At 44.7% G+C, this 17,172-nt stretch overlaps 1 protein-coding gene across 1 annotated transcript in view; it reads right to left on the bottom strand.

The window, feature by feature from the left end:
• Positions 1-392: 392 nt before the first annotated feature.
• LOC133108251 (sodium- and chloride-dependent GABA transporter 2-like) overlaps positions 393-17,172 on the bottom strand; it is a 29,956-nt gene continuing 13,176 nt past the window's right edge. Inside the window, exons 9-14 of the mRNA XM_061217721.1 lie at positions 6,949-7,061; positions 4,137-4,274; positions 3,746-3,848; positions 2,453-2,553; positions 1,060-1,230; positions 393-506 (exon numbers count right to left, since the gene is read on the bottom strand). Coding sequence (XP_061073705.1) covers positions 393-506; positions 1,060-1,230; positions 2,453-2,553; positions 3,746-3,848; positions 4,137-4,274; positions 6,949-7,061 — 740 coding nt within the window. The remainder of the gene's footprint in view (positions 507-1,059; positions 1,231-2,452; positions 2,554-3,745; positions 3,849-4,136; positions 4,275-6,948; positions 7,062-17,172) is intronic.

The following is a 17,172-nucleotide window of genomic DNA, read 5'->3' as shown; positions in this document are numbered from 1 at the left end:
TAAATATGACATGCAGCTTGACGTCATATTCCATCAACAAAAATCTAAATTTAAATACCAGTGCGATTAAATGCATGTGTTTTGTATACTTTTATCATACATTGTTTAAACTGACCTCACACACAATATCTCATTAATTTCATTGTGGAATAACTATGCGACTGTTAAGTACCAAAAAAATCATTACATCAGTTGAGCATAGCTGGGAAAAAAGCTACATTGTGTAAAAAATATATATCCTTGGCAAAAAACAAAAACTATGGCTCTCTATTTAAAGCCATACCTGACTAGAATGACCCTAGATTAGTGATATAATTTTTAAACGCACACTTTTCAAAAAGATGAAAGAAAGAGAGTTGGGAAGCAAAATCAACAAATCTGCAAAATATGAATTAGTTGGTCATTAACTCTTCCATCTCTGTGGCAGTAATTGCATGTTCTCGCTCAGCCATTTGCTTCCGGGTCAGGGGGAGGTCATCACCAGGGTGACACAGATCAGACCATCTCTGTCAGCAGAAAAATAATAATGGTAGGGATCTTGATAAGCAAGTGTTTTACACAATATAAATATGAAATGTATTTACTATGAACAAAACAATGCCAATGATCTGTAAAATATTTAAAATCAAGTTTCATAAAAAAAACATCTTTAAAAAGAGAGAAAAAAGCAACTCCAACTTCCACCCATTGTTTGGATCTGCTTCTAGGTCCATTCAGCACCAAACCAAAATGATGACATAGCATACTGATCATATATTTAATATAAAATACATGAGTGAATAGGTTTTACTTCAAAAGATGGGTTTTTCTTTTCTAGCATAAGCTGTCAGTAGATAAGACTCATAGTGTGCTGCCTCGGTAGGAGTAAGAATGGAAACAGACTACAGAATGGTAACAGACGACACTATTTTTCACTCCATATTGTACAGGACAGACAGCTCTATCCACATCCACCTGCCTTGAATTTGGCTCATTGCATATCTACTGATGTTGTGTGTGTGTGTACAATTCGGTAAAAGCTTTCAGCATAGCTGTGGAGACACGGGATCCAGGCCTCACCTGTCTGAGAGTGCCAGTGCTGATGGAGAGCTTGACCAGACTCCACCCCGGCACCAGTACAACAGAGGAGAGGGCCAGCAGCCAGCCCAGCACGTATGCCCAGTCTGGATACACATACCAGTGGTTAAAGGTGAGGGGCTGGTACTTCACCACAGAGAAGATGAAGGTTCCCTACGGGAGAGGAGGAAGAGTGGAAGGTTTTATTAATGTTACACACGCCATGCTGCCATTGTGTCATAGAAGTAGAAATTACATTAAACTGAGTACAATGTATGCAGTTAAAAACACTAAATGACCAATTTATTAGGTATTTCCGAGACGTATTTTTCATCTGCTGTCGTAGTAGCATCGGTTCAGCAGTTCTGTTGGTGAAAATGCCTTGTTAATTAGAGAGGTCAAAAGAGTGGCCAGGCACTGCTGTCAGGAAGGCAATAGTAACTTCATCTTCAGCGTAAAGAAGAACAAGGATTCCTGGAAGTGATGGTATGGCCCCCACAGAGCCCTGATCTCAACATCATCGAGTCTGTCTGGGATTACATGAAGAGACAGAAGCATTTGAGGCTGCCTAAATCTACAGAAGAACTGTGGCTAGTTCTCCAAGATGTTTGGAACCTACCTGCCGAGTTCCATAGTTGGAAGTATACCAAGAGGAATTGATGCTGTTTTGAAGGCAAAGGGTGGTCACACCAAATATTGATTTGATTTAGATTTTTCTTCTGTTCATTACCCTACATTTGCTCATTGTGCATGTGACAAGGCATGTGACCAAGGACACAACTGAACATGTGGTGAGTGAATCTATTACACTTCCTGATGCACTTGCTGTCTCTGTATATTACACAGTATACTCTACGGGCTGAACCCAAATCACTGCAGTCTCTGTGTAACGGGTGAGAAAACGGCCTCTCACTCGTCCAAATATTTGTTGAACTCAGCTAAAGACAAACTCGCCTCTAGCCAAGGGCAACAGCGTTCTTTTTGAATTTGAGGGTTACGTCATCAGGGAGCGTTGTCGAGGTAACCTGCTACCAGCCTTCACTGTCTCTGCACGTCACCACTGAACTAGCTGAGCTAAACACGCTACATCTGCACTCCAGACTTTGGTCTTACATACTGTGGCATAGACTGTAGTGCTCAGCTTCATTATGTGAAGAGCAAAGGGCTGTGAGGGTAAATGCACTTAGACTGGATTACAGACCTCACTCATTGCCATGGATTACGACCCTTTTAAAATGTAAAATTACATGGAAAAATCAGTTTAATTAATTTAATCAAATTAATCAAATTAATTAATTGAATGTATAAAGTGCAGTCCGTAAACATTTGGACGGTGGTATAATTTTTGTTCTTTTCACTAATGACAAATCAGAAACAGCTGAGAAGTCAAACTCACCAGGGTCACCAGTGGGGTGAAGTAGAGCCAGCAGAGCTTAAAGATGAGGCTGGGCCGTTCCCCGGTCATGTCCTCGATCACATCCATCATGCGCTCCGCCCCTGCTCCAGGGCAAACAGGAATAACGGTGAGTGTAGTGTGTCATGCATAATGGGAGATTCCACTAGGGGGAAAAAACCCTCAAAAAAGGCAGAGAATGGGTGTAGAAGCCAAAAGGTTTAAGATATCTCCGCTTGTGCGTCCCCCTAGTGGCCAGCTATACAATTATTTAAGGGCAACCCTGGATGATGCAAGCAGCATTTGCCAATTGAAGACAGGTGCATACCTGAAGGACAATGAGCTGAAATAGTTCTTTTTAACGAGCTTCGCTTTAAAGTTTTAATTGTTTTCATTTGTTTAGGAAAGGAAGCCATAAGCCATTTATAGAAGTGCTTTGTTTTGGGTTGTCGCGACATATCCTTTTTTGTTTGGGCTATTTTTATCTGTTATATAGTCTATCCTGCATAGCATATGCCTAGTATTTGAGCGACAAACATAGCACGCACACTCATTCATTAATCCGTTAAACACTGTCAATCGGGAAGACTGGATACTTTGAACAAATCAAGAAGAAGCAATCAACTACCGTGAGTAGCCCAATGCAATGATAAATGAAGTAAAACTGAATTAAAGTGAACTTAGTTATAACTTGTATCGGTGATAGAAAACAGCTTTTAGAAATAGTAGACAAGGCTGTCACAATGGCAAATGAATGATGACAAAATGCATTTCTTTTTTGTTTTGTAAGCACAGTGGAGCAGTGTGTTATGGAACTGCTGTCTCTCTGCCTTAATGTTTCCCCTTTTGAAGTGGTTTTGACTGTTCTTGGTATCCATGGTGATTAATTTGCATTACTCTGTAGGCACCAGATACCTTTTTCTTTACAAATCAAATCAGTAATTGTTCTTTTGCACATATGAACCCCCAGCCATTTTTAATATATATGGCAAAAAACGTCAGTTACTTTGAAGCTGGGTTCAATTCAGAGATATTCTACCATTCTCTGTATGTTTATTTTTGCACATTTTGAATTTCATACATTTGATATATTTTTTCGATATTCATTTTATACATAATTCCATTTTCATGGCCTCTTCTGTACATTGTGACTACTATTGTTTCCATTTTTTTATTTTATATTTCCAGTGTTGCATTGGAAAGGTATAGTTTGTTGGAAGATACACTGTTTGTGCAGTAATGTGTTAATACAGACAGCGATCTTCTTAAATCCATTCAGCAAAGTCCTGCACTCACCAAACAGCCAGCCCATGGCCAGAACCTTGAACACACACATGAAGAACATACAGGCCCCATTACAGGCATAGTAGTCCAGGAGCTGGAACACATACATCCCCCCCTGGTGGACAGAATGGGAAAGGACAAGAATAGATATTATAGGAAAAAAAGGTCAGGGTGAGACCAGAGATGGAATATGGAGATATGCTGCCAAAATGAATATCAGGTTTCACTTTCAAGGGGTGACTATGAGCACTAAAACTGGGTTAAACAGAGCAGAATGAATGGTGTTCAATGGAAGTTTTCCAAGAAAACAGCTCAGTCTGAGAAAATTCATAGTCAACACTGGATAATTGTCGAATACAGGATGGTCACATAGCCTCATATCTCTCTCCAGCTGTCTTCTCACCTGTGTGACCATCACCAGCTCCAAGACGAAGCAGGTGAGGCAGAAGAGCAGGAGGAAGATCTCTCTGCGCCCAGCCCTCCGTAGTACTTTGGGAAACAGGTCCATCACCGACGTTATCACCACCTCCATCCCCACAAACTGAACAACAGACACCAGGTTCACCAGAGAGAGGCAGGGAAAGGGAGATAGAGGGAAAAGAGGATAAGAAAAGGATGAGAGAGAGAGAAGACACACACTAATGTTTTCCTACTTGTGATAAACTATCAAGAAATACATCTTTATTAGTGTGATTGTGAAGAAACACACTACTGTTATTCAAAATGCAAGTTTAGTGGGCTAGCACTTATGTCACCTCCACTCTTTATTCTCCACAGTTTTTCAGCACTGAACTACTTGGGCACACTTTCCCTAAAAAACTTTAAACTATTCAGCTTGCTGAGGAATGGTGTGGTCTTTCTTTTCATATTGATATATTTTATATTTTCTGAATGATTTAACTTTTAATTCCGATTTTCCTGCTATTGAAATTAATGGTGGAATGTTCATTTGCTCGAGTGGTGACAGTTGGAATTAGAATTTTTAATGTTTCTTAACTCTTCTTAACTTTTTATGCTACATGCATACACTCACCGAGGACTTTATTAGGAACATTTTTACTTCATTACACCTAATTACTCATGCAATTATCTAATCAGCCAATTGTGTGGCAGCAGTGCATACAATCATGTAGATAAGGGCCAGAACGTCCTTGAGCCCAACCGAAAGTCCTTCTCCATAGCCTCCCCAAACTCCTCCCATATCCGCGTTTTTGCTTCAGCGACTGCCGAAGCCGGAGCCCTTCTGGCCACCCGGTACCTGCTTCAGGGGACCCCCACACCAGCCAAACCTGAAAGGCCTCCTTCTTCAGTTTGACGGACTCCCTCACTGCTGGTGTCCACCAGCGGGTTCTTGGGTTGCCGCCCCGACAGGCGACCGACCTTCTGGCCACAGCTCCTGCTTGCTGCCCCTGCAATGGAGGCTTTGAACATGGCCCACTTGGACTTCATGTCCCCAGCCTCCCCGGGATGCGCGAGAAGTTCCTCCGGAGGTGGGAGTTCAAGACCTCATGGACGCGGCCTCTGCCAGACGTTCCCAGTTCACCCTCACTACACGTTTGGGTTTATCGGGTCTGTCCGGCAGCCTCCCCAGCCACTTGATCCAACTCACCACCAGGTGGTGATCAGGTGACAGCTCTGCTCCTCTCTTCATCCGAGTGTCCAAGACATACGGCCGCAGGTCCCCGCCTTTGACTCCGATGCCAACCCCTGCAGGTGGTGAGCCCACAGGGCGGCGACCCCATGTTACCAGCTGGCGCTGTGCCCGGCCGGGCCCCATGGGATAAGGCCCGGCCACCAGATGCTCGCCGACAAGCTCCCCTCCCGGGTCTGGCTCCAGAAGGGGACCCCGGTTTCCCTTTTCCGGGTGAGGTAACTGGGTTATTGTGAGGCCGTGTCATGGAGTCTTTGAATCACTCTTAGTCCGGCCCCTACGCCGGAACCAATTTGTCTAGGGAGACCCTACTGGGGGCTAATGCTAATGCCCCTGACAACCTAGCTCCCAGGATCACCGGGACACACAAACCCCTCCACCACATTAAGGTGGCAATTCCTTGGATCGCTTGGATTTCTAAATGTTAAACTGTTGAATTTAATCTAGTCTTGAATAAGACATATGTAGGTTTTATTGATTAATTGAAGTTGTTTCTCTATCATTAAATAAAGTAAATTCATATTTCACCCGAAATTGAAAATAATAATCAAGAAAATGTTATTTACAATTGTATATAGCACTTTTCCCAAATACTTTACAAAATCTGAGGAGGAGAGGACAATTACTGTGGTGACTAACAATAAAATTCTGATTATTATTTATTTATTCTTTATTTACACACGGAGGACTCATTGAGACATGTTTCCCATTTTCCCATAACCGAGAACAATAGAAGTTTAAAATAGAACTATACATTTTACAAAAGAAACGAATAGAATTTAAAAGTAAAATCAATCCAATCACAAATTCTATAAAACATGTACAAATCTTCTCTGCTGTGATTTTGTTTCTTTTTGTACAATTGTCTGAACATTTTCATGGCTCCTACCATTAGTTCAGATAAACACTATGTACTTATGTCATTTGGCTGTGATGACCTCGAATAGTTCCTTTTACAGAGCATTAATTACTAGGAGGTAATGAGACACAATTGGTGCAATTGTAACTGTTGCTACAAAGCTCTGGTTCAGTCGCTTTTGAACGTTACTTCATTCTGCAGCTCACCCAGAATTATCATAATGACCTCTTTGTCCAAACATTCTGATTTGTCCTATACTGCCATGAAACCAATAGCCTTGCATTATGCATGAACTCTTCATCTCATGCCACTAATTGATTGTTATTCATACTTAGCAACCACCTAGCGACACCATAGCAAAGACCTCGTAACACCCTAGCAACCATAGCAACCACCTAGGAACACCTTAGCAGCACCCTAGCAACAAGTAACCACTGACCAAAGACCAGGCATGCTGCCAGTTTGCTGCAATCACACTCTAGTTAACTATGAAATGTTGTCCAGTTCGCTTGGCAAGTAATCTTGCTGTGATCTCTGGTAACCCAGCATTATGCTTTGCTAGCTCAGCACAGCTTTACTTCATGTTAAGCAAGAACCAAACTGGGAGCATCCAGAAGTAAACAAGGGCCACAGACATTAGCAGTGGCAGCAGTATCACAGAATCAGCAGCCAGGAATGGTGACCAGCAGTCAGGAAACTGATTACCTGAGTGTCCAGGCCCAACAGGATGATCATGATGAAGAAGCAGACGGCCCACAGCTGAGGTAGGGGCATCATTGCTACTGCTTGGGGGTACGCAATGAATGCCAGACCAGGTCCTGGAAGCAGGGGAGAACATGGGAGCGAAAGACAGGAGGAGAGTGGAAGAAATGGAAGAATAATAAACAAACCTACCATTCTTACCCAGGTCATATTCCCTCACATTACAGTCACACAGTTCTGCATTAAGCAGATGCTGTCATGCAGAGCACCTTCCACAGATTACCTTTTTACATACTGTCTGTTAATACAGCAGTAGATTATGAAGAGTTAATCAGAATATGCAATAAAAGCAAAATAAGAAAATATTGCTTTTGTCAGAACATATGGATCAATGACGTGACTTGCTATTGTGATGTCTGAAACCCATTTATATATGTATATTTATATATCTATATATATATATATATATATATATATATATATATATATTTATATTAGTGAAAAGACAATATTATGACGAGTTAAGTTATATAAAAAAAAAACTAATGAGAGAATTAGAAATTTAAGGAACTACTTCCAATTGGCTAACGTCACATAGGATAACAGTCCGCACCAACATGCTGAATGCAAAAATGCTACAAAAATAGTTACAAATAAAATGAAAAAACTCTTTCTTGGGCATCATTTTATAGGTCTTTCTATCAACATATGAAGACTTCAGACCAGGCAGGGTGAGAAAGTTGGGTGACAGCAGGTCGAAAGCAAAGAAAAAGGCAGGCACACGATGTAGGGGTGGCATCTTCAGAGGTGGTGGTGTCCAAGCAATTCCAGCCCTTGCAGGAATTGGGCCTGCCTGGTGCCCAGGTAGGAGACATCCTGTGTAAGGTGGACTGGCTGGAATACCCTTTAATAGTTACACTGTTACACACTATCAGTGAGCAGGTGAAGTGGTGTTCCATAGAAGTTTACAACCTGCCACCCCAACACATATTGCGAATTTCACTGGGCCATAGTCCCTTTTCTGCACCTTTTGGGGTCGCAGGAAGGGTTAACAAGGGATGACCATCTGTTCTCTTGTCAATCACCCTGTCTCAGTATTTACAGGGTTCAGTAACTGAAATGAATCAAGTGTGGGGTGTTTCATGACAAAGCAGGTTTAGGGTATATTCATGTTTAGTATCATTTCGCTCGTTTCATTTCCACAGCAGTATACCGAGGACTTGGTTCCCCAGGAACCTAGGGAAACTGTGGAAACCTGCCCCCGTGAAGCCACCTGTCTCAATCTCTTGACCAGCACCCACCACCTAGAGAGCAATGTTTCTAAATCCGAATTGACTAAATTTTGACTATTTTTAGAGGGAGATCAAAGGCCTGGTTTCGGCTTATAAGCACGGCAAACCAAGCTATCTGAGGGTGTCTGTAGCCAGACCCCCATGCACACAGTGCATGTAGTTTTCATTGCCAGGTATGACTTTTAAGACTCTGCGATTTGGTTTAATATTGTAACACTTTTATTTATGTTTAACCTGTTTTGTTTTCTACTCTCGCTCTTTGAATTATCCTCTTGTTCTGTTTTGACCCGCTGCGTTTGGACCCCCTTTGGCTACTCATTGATTTTGGATTCTGTTTCTGTTTGGACTGCCCGTGTGTTTTCGACCCTCTGCCTGTATTATCAACTACTCTCTGGATTATCCGGGTTGTACCGTTTGCCTGTTTTCTGAACCATTGCCTGGACTTTGGTTTTTGAACGGCCTTATCTCTGATAAATTTATTTGCTGGAAATTGACCCTTGCCTGTTTGATCAAAGTTAATAAAGTCTCTTTATTAGGTATCTACTAGAGATGTTCCGATTGCATTTTTTCCTTCTTGATACCAATTTTGATACCTGAACTTGCGGCCGATACCTGTGCATAAAAAAAAAATTAAAAAAAATAAAAGATTTTGTCTAATTGCAGCATAGCCTCTCAGTTCCAGAAATCTGGAGTTAAATCCCTCTGGTTTATGTCCTGGCATGCTGGTCGATCTTGTGTAATTTTCTTTTGAATGCATCGGTTAAAACGATAATTCTTCATGTTTTCATTCCTCTTCCCTATGGCCTTCTGTCTGATGGACTTGATTGGCATCTGTTAATTTGCTGCTGTTAAGAACTTTGTAACAGATGGGGTTGTGCACTCAAAATGTTGTGGTCACGCAGTATTTGCCTGATATATGATACCACCGGGTTTACTTTACCATAGGTGACTGGTCTAAGGATTTTACTTTGTATGCCAATACAGGTCTCTGTACCATTAGATTTTTATGTTACAGTAAACTTCGTCAATGCATTTTGTATGGTGCGGGAAAAATGTAGTGCCCCCGACCAGTGAGTTGGTACCTTGCATGACAGCCAGTTGCCATTTGTTTGTGAGTGGGTGTGAATGGGTGAATGAGAGGCATCAATTGGAAAGTGCATTGGATAAAAGCGATATATAAATGCAATCCTTTTACCATTACAGTCCGCACTGTCACGGTCTGGATTCCATTAAAGCTCATGAGGTTGTTGGGGCCAACGTAAGAACTTTTTGAAACAGGGAAACGCCTTTGTCCACGCCATTGATGACGCAATCAACGCCGCCTCCCACTGTAATTTAATGGAAATTTAGCCAATACAGTAACAGCCGGAAATACGCAACTGCTGGACCTCACAAAAGCCTCAGGCGCGAATTTCACGGCCTCTTTCTAACCTACGGCTATCCCATGCTGTTCGTTCCAAAAGAGACTCCCATCTAATTAATTTTAAGAACACTCCCTTTGTGTCTGAACCCTTGATCACGGTTCTATTCATTGGGCCTGCTAGTTCTGAAATTATACACATCAATACTTGCAAGGACCCGATATTTTATCGGAGATCGCACATACATTGTGCGGTTTTAATCAACTTTGGAGCTAGAAGACGACCGGCTTCTCTTCCTCCTCCAACCACGCGTGAGACGACGACGCCTTCCCCTGGTCAGGCCAGAGACGGATTTCCCTGGTCCCGCCAGAGACGCCCTTCCCCCGGGACAACGGTACCTGGACAGCGTTAATTCCCTGGAGCATCACAGATTCTCCAAGCAACAAACTTTGCCTGCTGACGACGGTCAGCTGTTTGAGACTGGTCGAATATCATCAGATATTCGCCCCCAATTAAGGCTGCGCATCTGGGCATTAGTTTTGTTAATGTTATATACATTGTATTGTTAGATTAACTTTATGTAACTTTGTTAAATTGTTTTTCTCGTTTACAACTTCCACACGATCATCCAATTACATTGTTCTCTCTCTCTCTCTCTCCTCCGTACAAATAACCCTCCGGGCTTATAGTCAGTGGATTCTAAGTTTATAGACAAATTTAATCAAGCACCGCAAACTCGCGGAAACGCTTCCCAAAGCGCAAGTACTCTTGTTGCGGTGATTTCATTAATTTGTCTCCTGACCACCCAAATTTTAGCTAGGTGTACGCGCCATTACGCGCTAGAACCATAGGTCCACCATTATAAGGCCCTACCTACATTCTCCACCAATTCCTTCCCCCATCCTCTTCGCCCGCTACGTGTACTCACGTGCACGCGCTCTTTCCCTCTTCCTTTGTCTCCTTCCCTCGCTTTCTCGACGCGGGCATACGTGTACGCGCATTCCTTTGTCCTCCATCTTTCTTCCCACTTCAATGCGTTACTTTTCCGTCACGCCCTTCTTATTTAGCTGTGTTTATATGTTTCTTGTGTTCAATAAATACCCCTTTATTGTAACCGGTTGTCCGTCAATGTTTTTCCAACACTAAATCAAGCCAACTAGCTATTTAAGAACTACTTATAAGGCTACTTATAAAATTCGAACTCATATAAGTGGTTGTTGAATTCATAGTATTAATTCAACGGTATGACTGTTGAATGATTTATTAAATCATTACCATTGAGTTCGTTATTAATAACGTAGCTAAATTTAATAATTAAATGAGACTGATTACTAAATACGATTACCCTTCGGAACCTACCTACTGGCGCCCCGTGTGAGGAGTAGAAAAGTTGGCTTGATTCATGTTTGAATAGCTTTGGGGTGCGACCAAGATTTTTGCGTTTTGTCTTGAACAACCATTTGACGCCACGGGGTGGCGCCAAACCCACATTTAGCCTACTAGGCCAAAGGCGCTTGTACGCAATTGTATTGTGGTGGTAGCTCTGTTCATTGCGACTTGACGTAGCTCCGACATCATCGCGAGACTAACGCAGCTTTATTCACCAAGTGACGATAATTATTTAGTAATTGACATATCGCTTAAATAAAGTTAACGGATTAATAATTAATGGTTATACGTTTTGATTAATTTATTAATCATTTCCCATTAAAAAAATTTAATAATAATAATAATTCTTTAATTTTAAGTGTTTTGCCAATTATTCATAATTTTAACTTTTTCATTTTTCAATTAGCCACTCATCCCTTTTTGATTATTAATCAAATTCTGATTTCAAATTCCACGTTGAATCAATTTGAATCGTTAATCATTCCAGGGTGTTGGTTAATTGTCACTGGTTTTCTTTTCCCGTTTTTGTTCTTTTAGAAGTACATACCATTTAAGATTCACCCGGCCTGCTGAGGTACTGGGCTGGTGTTGTTTATCAGTGCTGTTGCTGTGTTGGTATACACTGTTGGTAACCCGATAGCTGGTTTTGATTCTAAGTGCCTAACCCGGCCCTGTGAATTGATGTTGTGACTAGTCAGTGCTTCTGATTTGGACACGTTTCTGCTGTTGTTGCCAAGCTGGTGTTATCCTTAATCAGTCGTGATAATCAACCCACGTGCTAGCATTCCGGTGAAAGCTTTTGGTTGTGCAAACTACTGTAGCTAGCCAATACGCAGTAGTTTTGGTTGTCTTGTAAGGTGCTGCTGCAACGCACCACACCTCACGTGTTTCATTCAATTTAACATTTTTGCACAATAAGTAACTAGAGTTCGAAATGAGCTTCCGTGCTCCACGTGCAGTGGCTATGGAAGATAGCCCACCACCTTTGGAGAACATTTCAATTTGTGAGTTTGTGGCTCAACTCATTCAACTGTCTCATGAAGACAAGGAGGAACTTGAGCAGCACACTGCTGAGGAGTGTGCGGCAGGAGTGGACAATTTGGTCCGGCTCATCCAAGACCCCTCTCGGAGTGTGCTCACTGTACAAGACACAGTTGGAAGGCTGTTTCTCTTGTACCATAGACAAACGAGTCTGGAGCTGGACACTCTGCATAAGGAGAATAAACTCCTACGCCAGAGAAATGATAAGCTTGACTCGGAGGTCGAGGAGCTGCGCCATGACCTAAAACTCACCACTGAAGCCTTAGAGGAATGTACTTCCAGGCTTACAGAGGGTGAGCAAAGCCAGAGTGCTACTGGGTCCATTGTCAAAAGACAGGTAAGTGGATTCTCCCGTACAGGGGTACCGGAGGGCCTTGCCTCCAAGCCTACTGGCTCTAGGGAGCTTGCTACATCAGAGGCTCCTCCTCGTTGGGCAGCTCCCCACCCGGAACTGGGAAACCTTGGGACTCGTGCAAAGCATAGGCCCAAACCTAAGCTAACTGCTACTAGCCCTCTTCCCACGGATTGTTCTGAGGCCGATTTGTATTCACTCTCTGAGGAAGAGACTGAAGGCTACATACCTGATCCACATTCTCTCTCTAAAGACCCTACTAGACCTGCACCAGTTTCTTCTCTTCGTGTGTCCATGGGTCGCTCCACAGAGCATCACCCACGCTCATCACGCTTTACGTCTCCTTCATCGCCCCCTAGAGGGGACAAAAGGAATATAGGGCTGCCTCGCCTATCTCGTCTCTCTTGTCAAGAGCACAGGACCCGCTTTGCAACCTCATCTCCACGCCGTGTTTCTGCTTCACCACCTTGGAGGAAGGCAGAAATGCCGTATCGTGATTCTGATTCCCCGCATGGTAGGGAATCAAAGTTATCCTATCGGGAACCTCGTAGGGAGTACTCACCATCGCCCCCTAGGCGTAGGGTGCATGGTTCTCGCTCCCAAACCCTAACCACTCAGCGGGAAGAAGAGTCCAGCCACTCTGATAGCGATCATGGAACTACTTACCGACCCCGCCAAACCACTCGTTTCACTGGCGGTCCCCGCTTGAAACAGCTGGATGCACTAGCCAAAGACATCGAGAGATTTGACCCAGAAAAGAAGGATCACAATGTTGAGGACTACCTCAGAGAAATCGCACATAGTCTCTCCGACTTACCTGGTGCGACGCAGAGAGAGAAGATTAAGCTGATCTGGAAGACTACTTCCAGATCAATCCATGCTTTCATAGAGTCCCAGCCTTCCTCAACCCGTGATAGTTATTCTCGACTCTGCAGAGCTCTGATGGAGGAGTATTCTCCATTTGCTGATGAAACATCGGCAACTATCTCCGCCATACAAATCAAGCATCGTCGCAACGAACACCCAAGGGAATTCTATAACAGGTTGCGACATGCATTCTTTCAGGGAAGGAATGCGCCAGGTCTTGTGGAAGACCGGGCCTTCAAGTCCCTCTTCCTGCATAACTTACATCCCTGTGTGCGGACCCATGTCACGCTTATGACGCGGCAGGATGATCCGTCGATGCGCGACATCAAAAAAATGGCACAGATGGCATGGGAAACAGTGGTCCGCTCGAATGACAAAAGGGAAGAGGACCAAAGGGTCCTCATAGTTCAGGCCCCCACAAAGGTTTCATTGGAACTGGAGGGATCTGAAGTTCCTGCTCCAAAACCCTCTCACTCCCGTGTCCAGCAAAACCGGCCTTCACATCGCGACAGCGCAACAAGGGGATGGAAGGACAGGCAGTCGAAGAGGGGTGGTGATCGTCAGCCGATGGATGCCCAAGGAGAAAGGAATGACTACCAGTCGACCTACATGGGTAGGGACAGAGAACAGAGGGGATACAAGGGTCGTGATTCCCGCCGAAACGAACAATATAGAAAACAGGAGGGTGGGGCAGGTCCTCAAGCTCCTGTCCAGTGGAAGTCAGAGCTGGCTTCTATAAAGGACACTTTGGCCGCCCTATCAAAGGGTATGGCGGCCCTCTCTAAAGTCCCACCAAAGGATGCTGAAAAGTGTTCGGGCAAAGGTGGTGATGGTCCTCCTAGAGAATGACTAGTCCGGGAGCCTTCCTCCACACCGGCGAGAGTCTATCTCATTGGGTGGGGTAAGGAACCCCTAGGTGATGCTGTTCGTTCACCAATTAATGAACAGCCTCATAGAACCCCACCGATCACCCTAACTTACCCATTTTTGCAGTTCCTAGGCGACCTCATCCAGAAAGGGAACGCCAAGCGTCTTTATACTACAGTCCTGATTGAAAACGGACTGCACCTTGACGCTTTATTGGACACTGGATCCGAAGTTAGCCTGATGTGCGCAGACACCTTTGCAGAGGTCACCCAAATGACCCTGTCCACTGGGAGACGCCTTCGGATAGAGGCCTGTGACATCAACATCACCAGCTATACCCAAGACCAGGCTCCAATCACTCAGAAAGCCTGGCTGGAATTCACCTTCCAGGAGATGAAAATTGTACACCCCGTGTACATCTCCAAGGTTAACACGGAACGGATGTTAATTGGCCAGGACCTGTTGGACAGACTGGCCCCCCTGATTGACTGTCATCGCGGACAGCTATAGGCGCAAGTCATGCCGAAGCCCACCAATATGGAGACCACTGGACACACGTCATGTGACAGAGTGGCGGTCGAGGAACCACCTAGTGACTCCCTCGCTCCCACAAATCTATGTGCGCAGTTAGCCCCCTCGCTCCAGACACAAGGCCAAGCGCCCCCTAACCAAGACACCCTGAATAGAGCCGGGAACCGTTGGCCACCTGCTCAAGTTCTGAATGGTCATGAAACCTTCCTCTGTGCCTTAAATAACTCAGAGTCAACACTGTACAGTCCTCTGGTTACCGGTGGCATCCGAGTGGGTGAAACAGCCATACCGGATGCACTTGTAGCTTTGTGGTCAGAGAAATCTGCCATAAGGCAGGAGCTGTATGATGCAATCTGTCAGAACGACCCCTTTGTGCAAAAGAGCCATCGGTTATTATCAGCGGGGTCTCCCCAGACCTCCATGGTAGCTGTTGGTGTTTGCACACTCTCCTTACAGATTGGAAAGAAGGAATTCAGGCACTACATGAGCGTAGTGCCGAAGTTGTCCCATTCTGTTTACATAGGAGCCGACATCTTGGTCCGGCTTGGGGCCCAGATTGATAGGATCAATCAGGTGCTGTGGTCTCAGGCAAACATAGAGAGGAGACCACTGACGGGCACACCTGAGAATATGCGCTCAGGCCAGACCATCCCTCAGGCATGTCAAATCGCAAGCGAATTTGACGTAGCCGTTCCCGCCAGAACAGCTGGTGTACCTGTCCGCCTCATGGTTTTAAAGGGACAGGAACCACAGTGCTCCCAAGCCTTCTTTCAACCAGGACCACACTTCTTTCAGCTGAATTTAACGGTCTGCGGCACACCCCTGCTCGAACTGAACAATCGTTCAGCTTACTTGTTAGTGCAAAATCTGACTAACCACGTCACTCAGATAACGGCCCGAGAGCCTCTGGGCTATCTAATTGACTGTGCATTTCATGATTTTGAGTTGACCATTCCGGTGATTGGTGAGTTGCCAGACTCCCTGATCGGGGACGAAAATGATGCGCAAGTGTACTTCACGCACCCCACTCGGATGATTTCCATTAGTCCTCGGGGAACTATACACACAAGCGCCATCTGTCGCATCGACCTAAGTGGAACCAATGAGATGGTGGTACATGCCATTGTCTCTGATCATAGCTCAGCCTTGAGCAATGATGCCTACCCTCCTTCACAAGAAGAACCATACTCTGGTTTTGAGGCTGAAGCTCAGCAGCAGCTTGATAAAGCTGATGCACTGGAGACAGATACCCAAAGGCAAGAGCTCAAAACACTTTTCTATGAGTTCCGAGACATATTCTCCAGGGACTCTTATGACTGTGGTATCACAGATATGCACACCGTCCGCATACCCACCGATCCCGGCGCACAACCAACATTTGTACGACAGTACAAGATCCCTCTAGCAGCCTTTGAGTCCATTCAAGAAATTCTGGACTCGCTGTTGGAAAAGAAAGTCATCCGGGAATGTAACTCAACGTACAATTCCCCATTGTGGCCAGTGTTGAAACCATCAGGTAAGTGGCGTCTCACTATTGATTACCGGCAGCTGAACAAGCAGGTTCCGCTCTCCCGCTGGCCAATGATCCATTTGGACCAAGAACTAGCAAAGGTCACCAATGCGAAGTACTTTTCCACAGTGGATGTGTCAAACGGCTTCTGGACCATGAAAGTGGATCCAGTGGACCAGTACAAACTGGCTTTCTCGTTTGGCAATCGACAATTCACGTGGAACCGGTGTCCCTTTGGCTATTCCAACTCCCCGGCGGAGTTTAACATTTTCCTACATAAGGCCATGAGCGATGCGGTTGCGCGCGGTAATCTAATTTATGTTGATGATATCCTGATGCGTAGTCAGACATGGGATGCCCATCTAGCGGAGATCCGTCACGTGCTCAATCAACTCTCCGGTGCGGGCGCCAAACTGTCCCTGACAAAGGGTCAGTGGTGCCGATCCAAGGTGGAGTACGTCGGACTCCTGGTTGGAGCCAATGGTGTGGAACCACAGTCCAGCAGGGCTCAAGCCATTCAGGACATCAAGTCACCAACCAATGTGTCGGAACTGCGGAGCTTCCTGGGGATCTGTAATTATTCTCGACAGTTCATCGAGGACTATGCAGAGATTTCCAGGCCCCTGACTCAATTGCTCCAGAAGGACAGAGACTTTCTGTGGGAAACAGCCCAAGAAAGTGCTGTCAAGGAGATGAAACACAGGCTCTGCACTGCACCATGTCTTGCCTACCCAGATAAGGACAAGGAGTTCTATCTTGAGGCAAGCTTCTCAGAGCACTGTCTCAGTGCGGCTTTGTCACAACAGTATGACCAAGACAGGCGTGTGGTCGCATATGCCAGTAGGTCATTGACCAGTGTTGAGCTGAAGTTCTCGGACTGCGAAAAAGCCCTACTCGCTACGGTGTGGTCAGTAGAGCACTTCCGGAGCTACATCGGAGGGCAGAAAATTATCATTGAGACCTGCCACCAACCTGTGTCATTCCTAAATAGTCAGCGACTCAGAGAAGGCCGAGTCT

Source organism: Conger conger, chromosome 13 (assembly GCF_963514075.1).
Source record: "Conger conger chromosome 13, fConCon1.1, whole genome shotgun sequence".
Lineage (NCBI taxonomy): Eukaryota > Metazoa > Chordata > Actinopteri > Anguilliformes > Congridae > Conger > Conger conger.
This window is presented reverse-complemented; position numbering and strand designations above follow the sequence as displayed.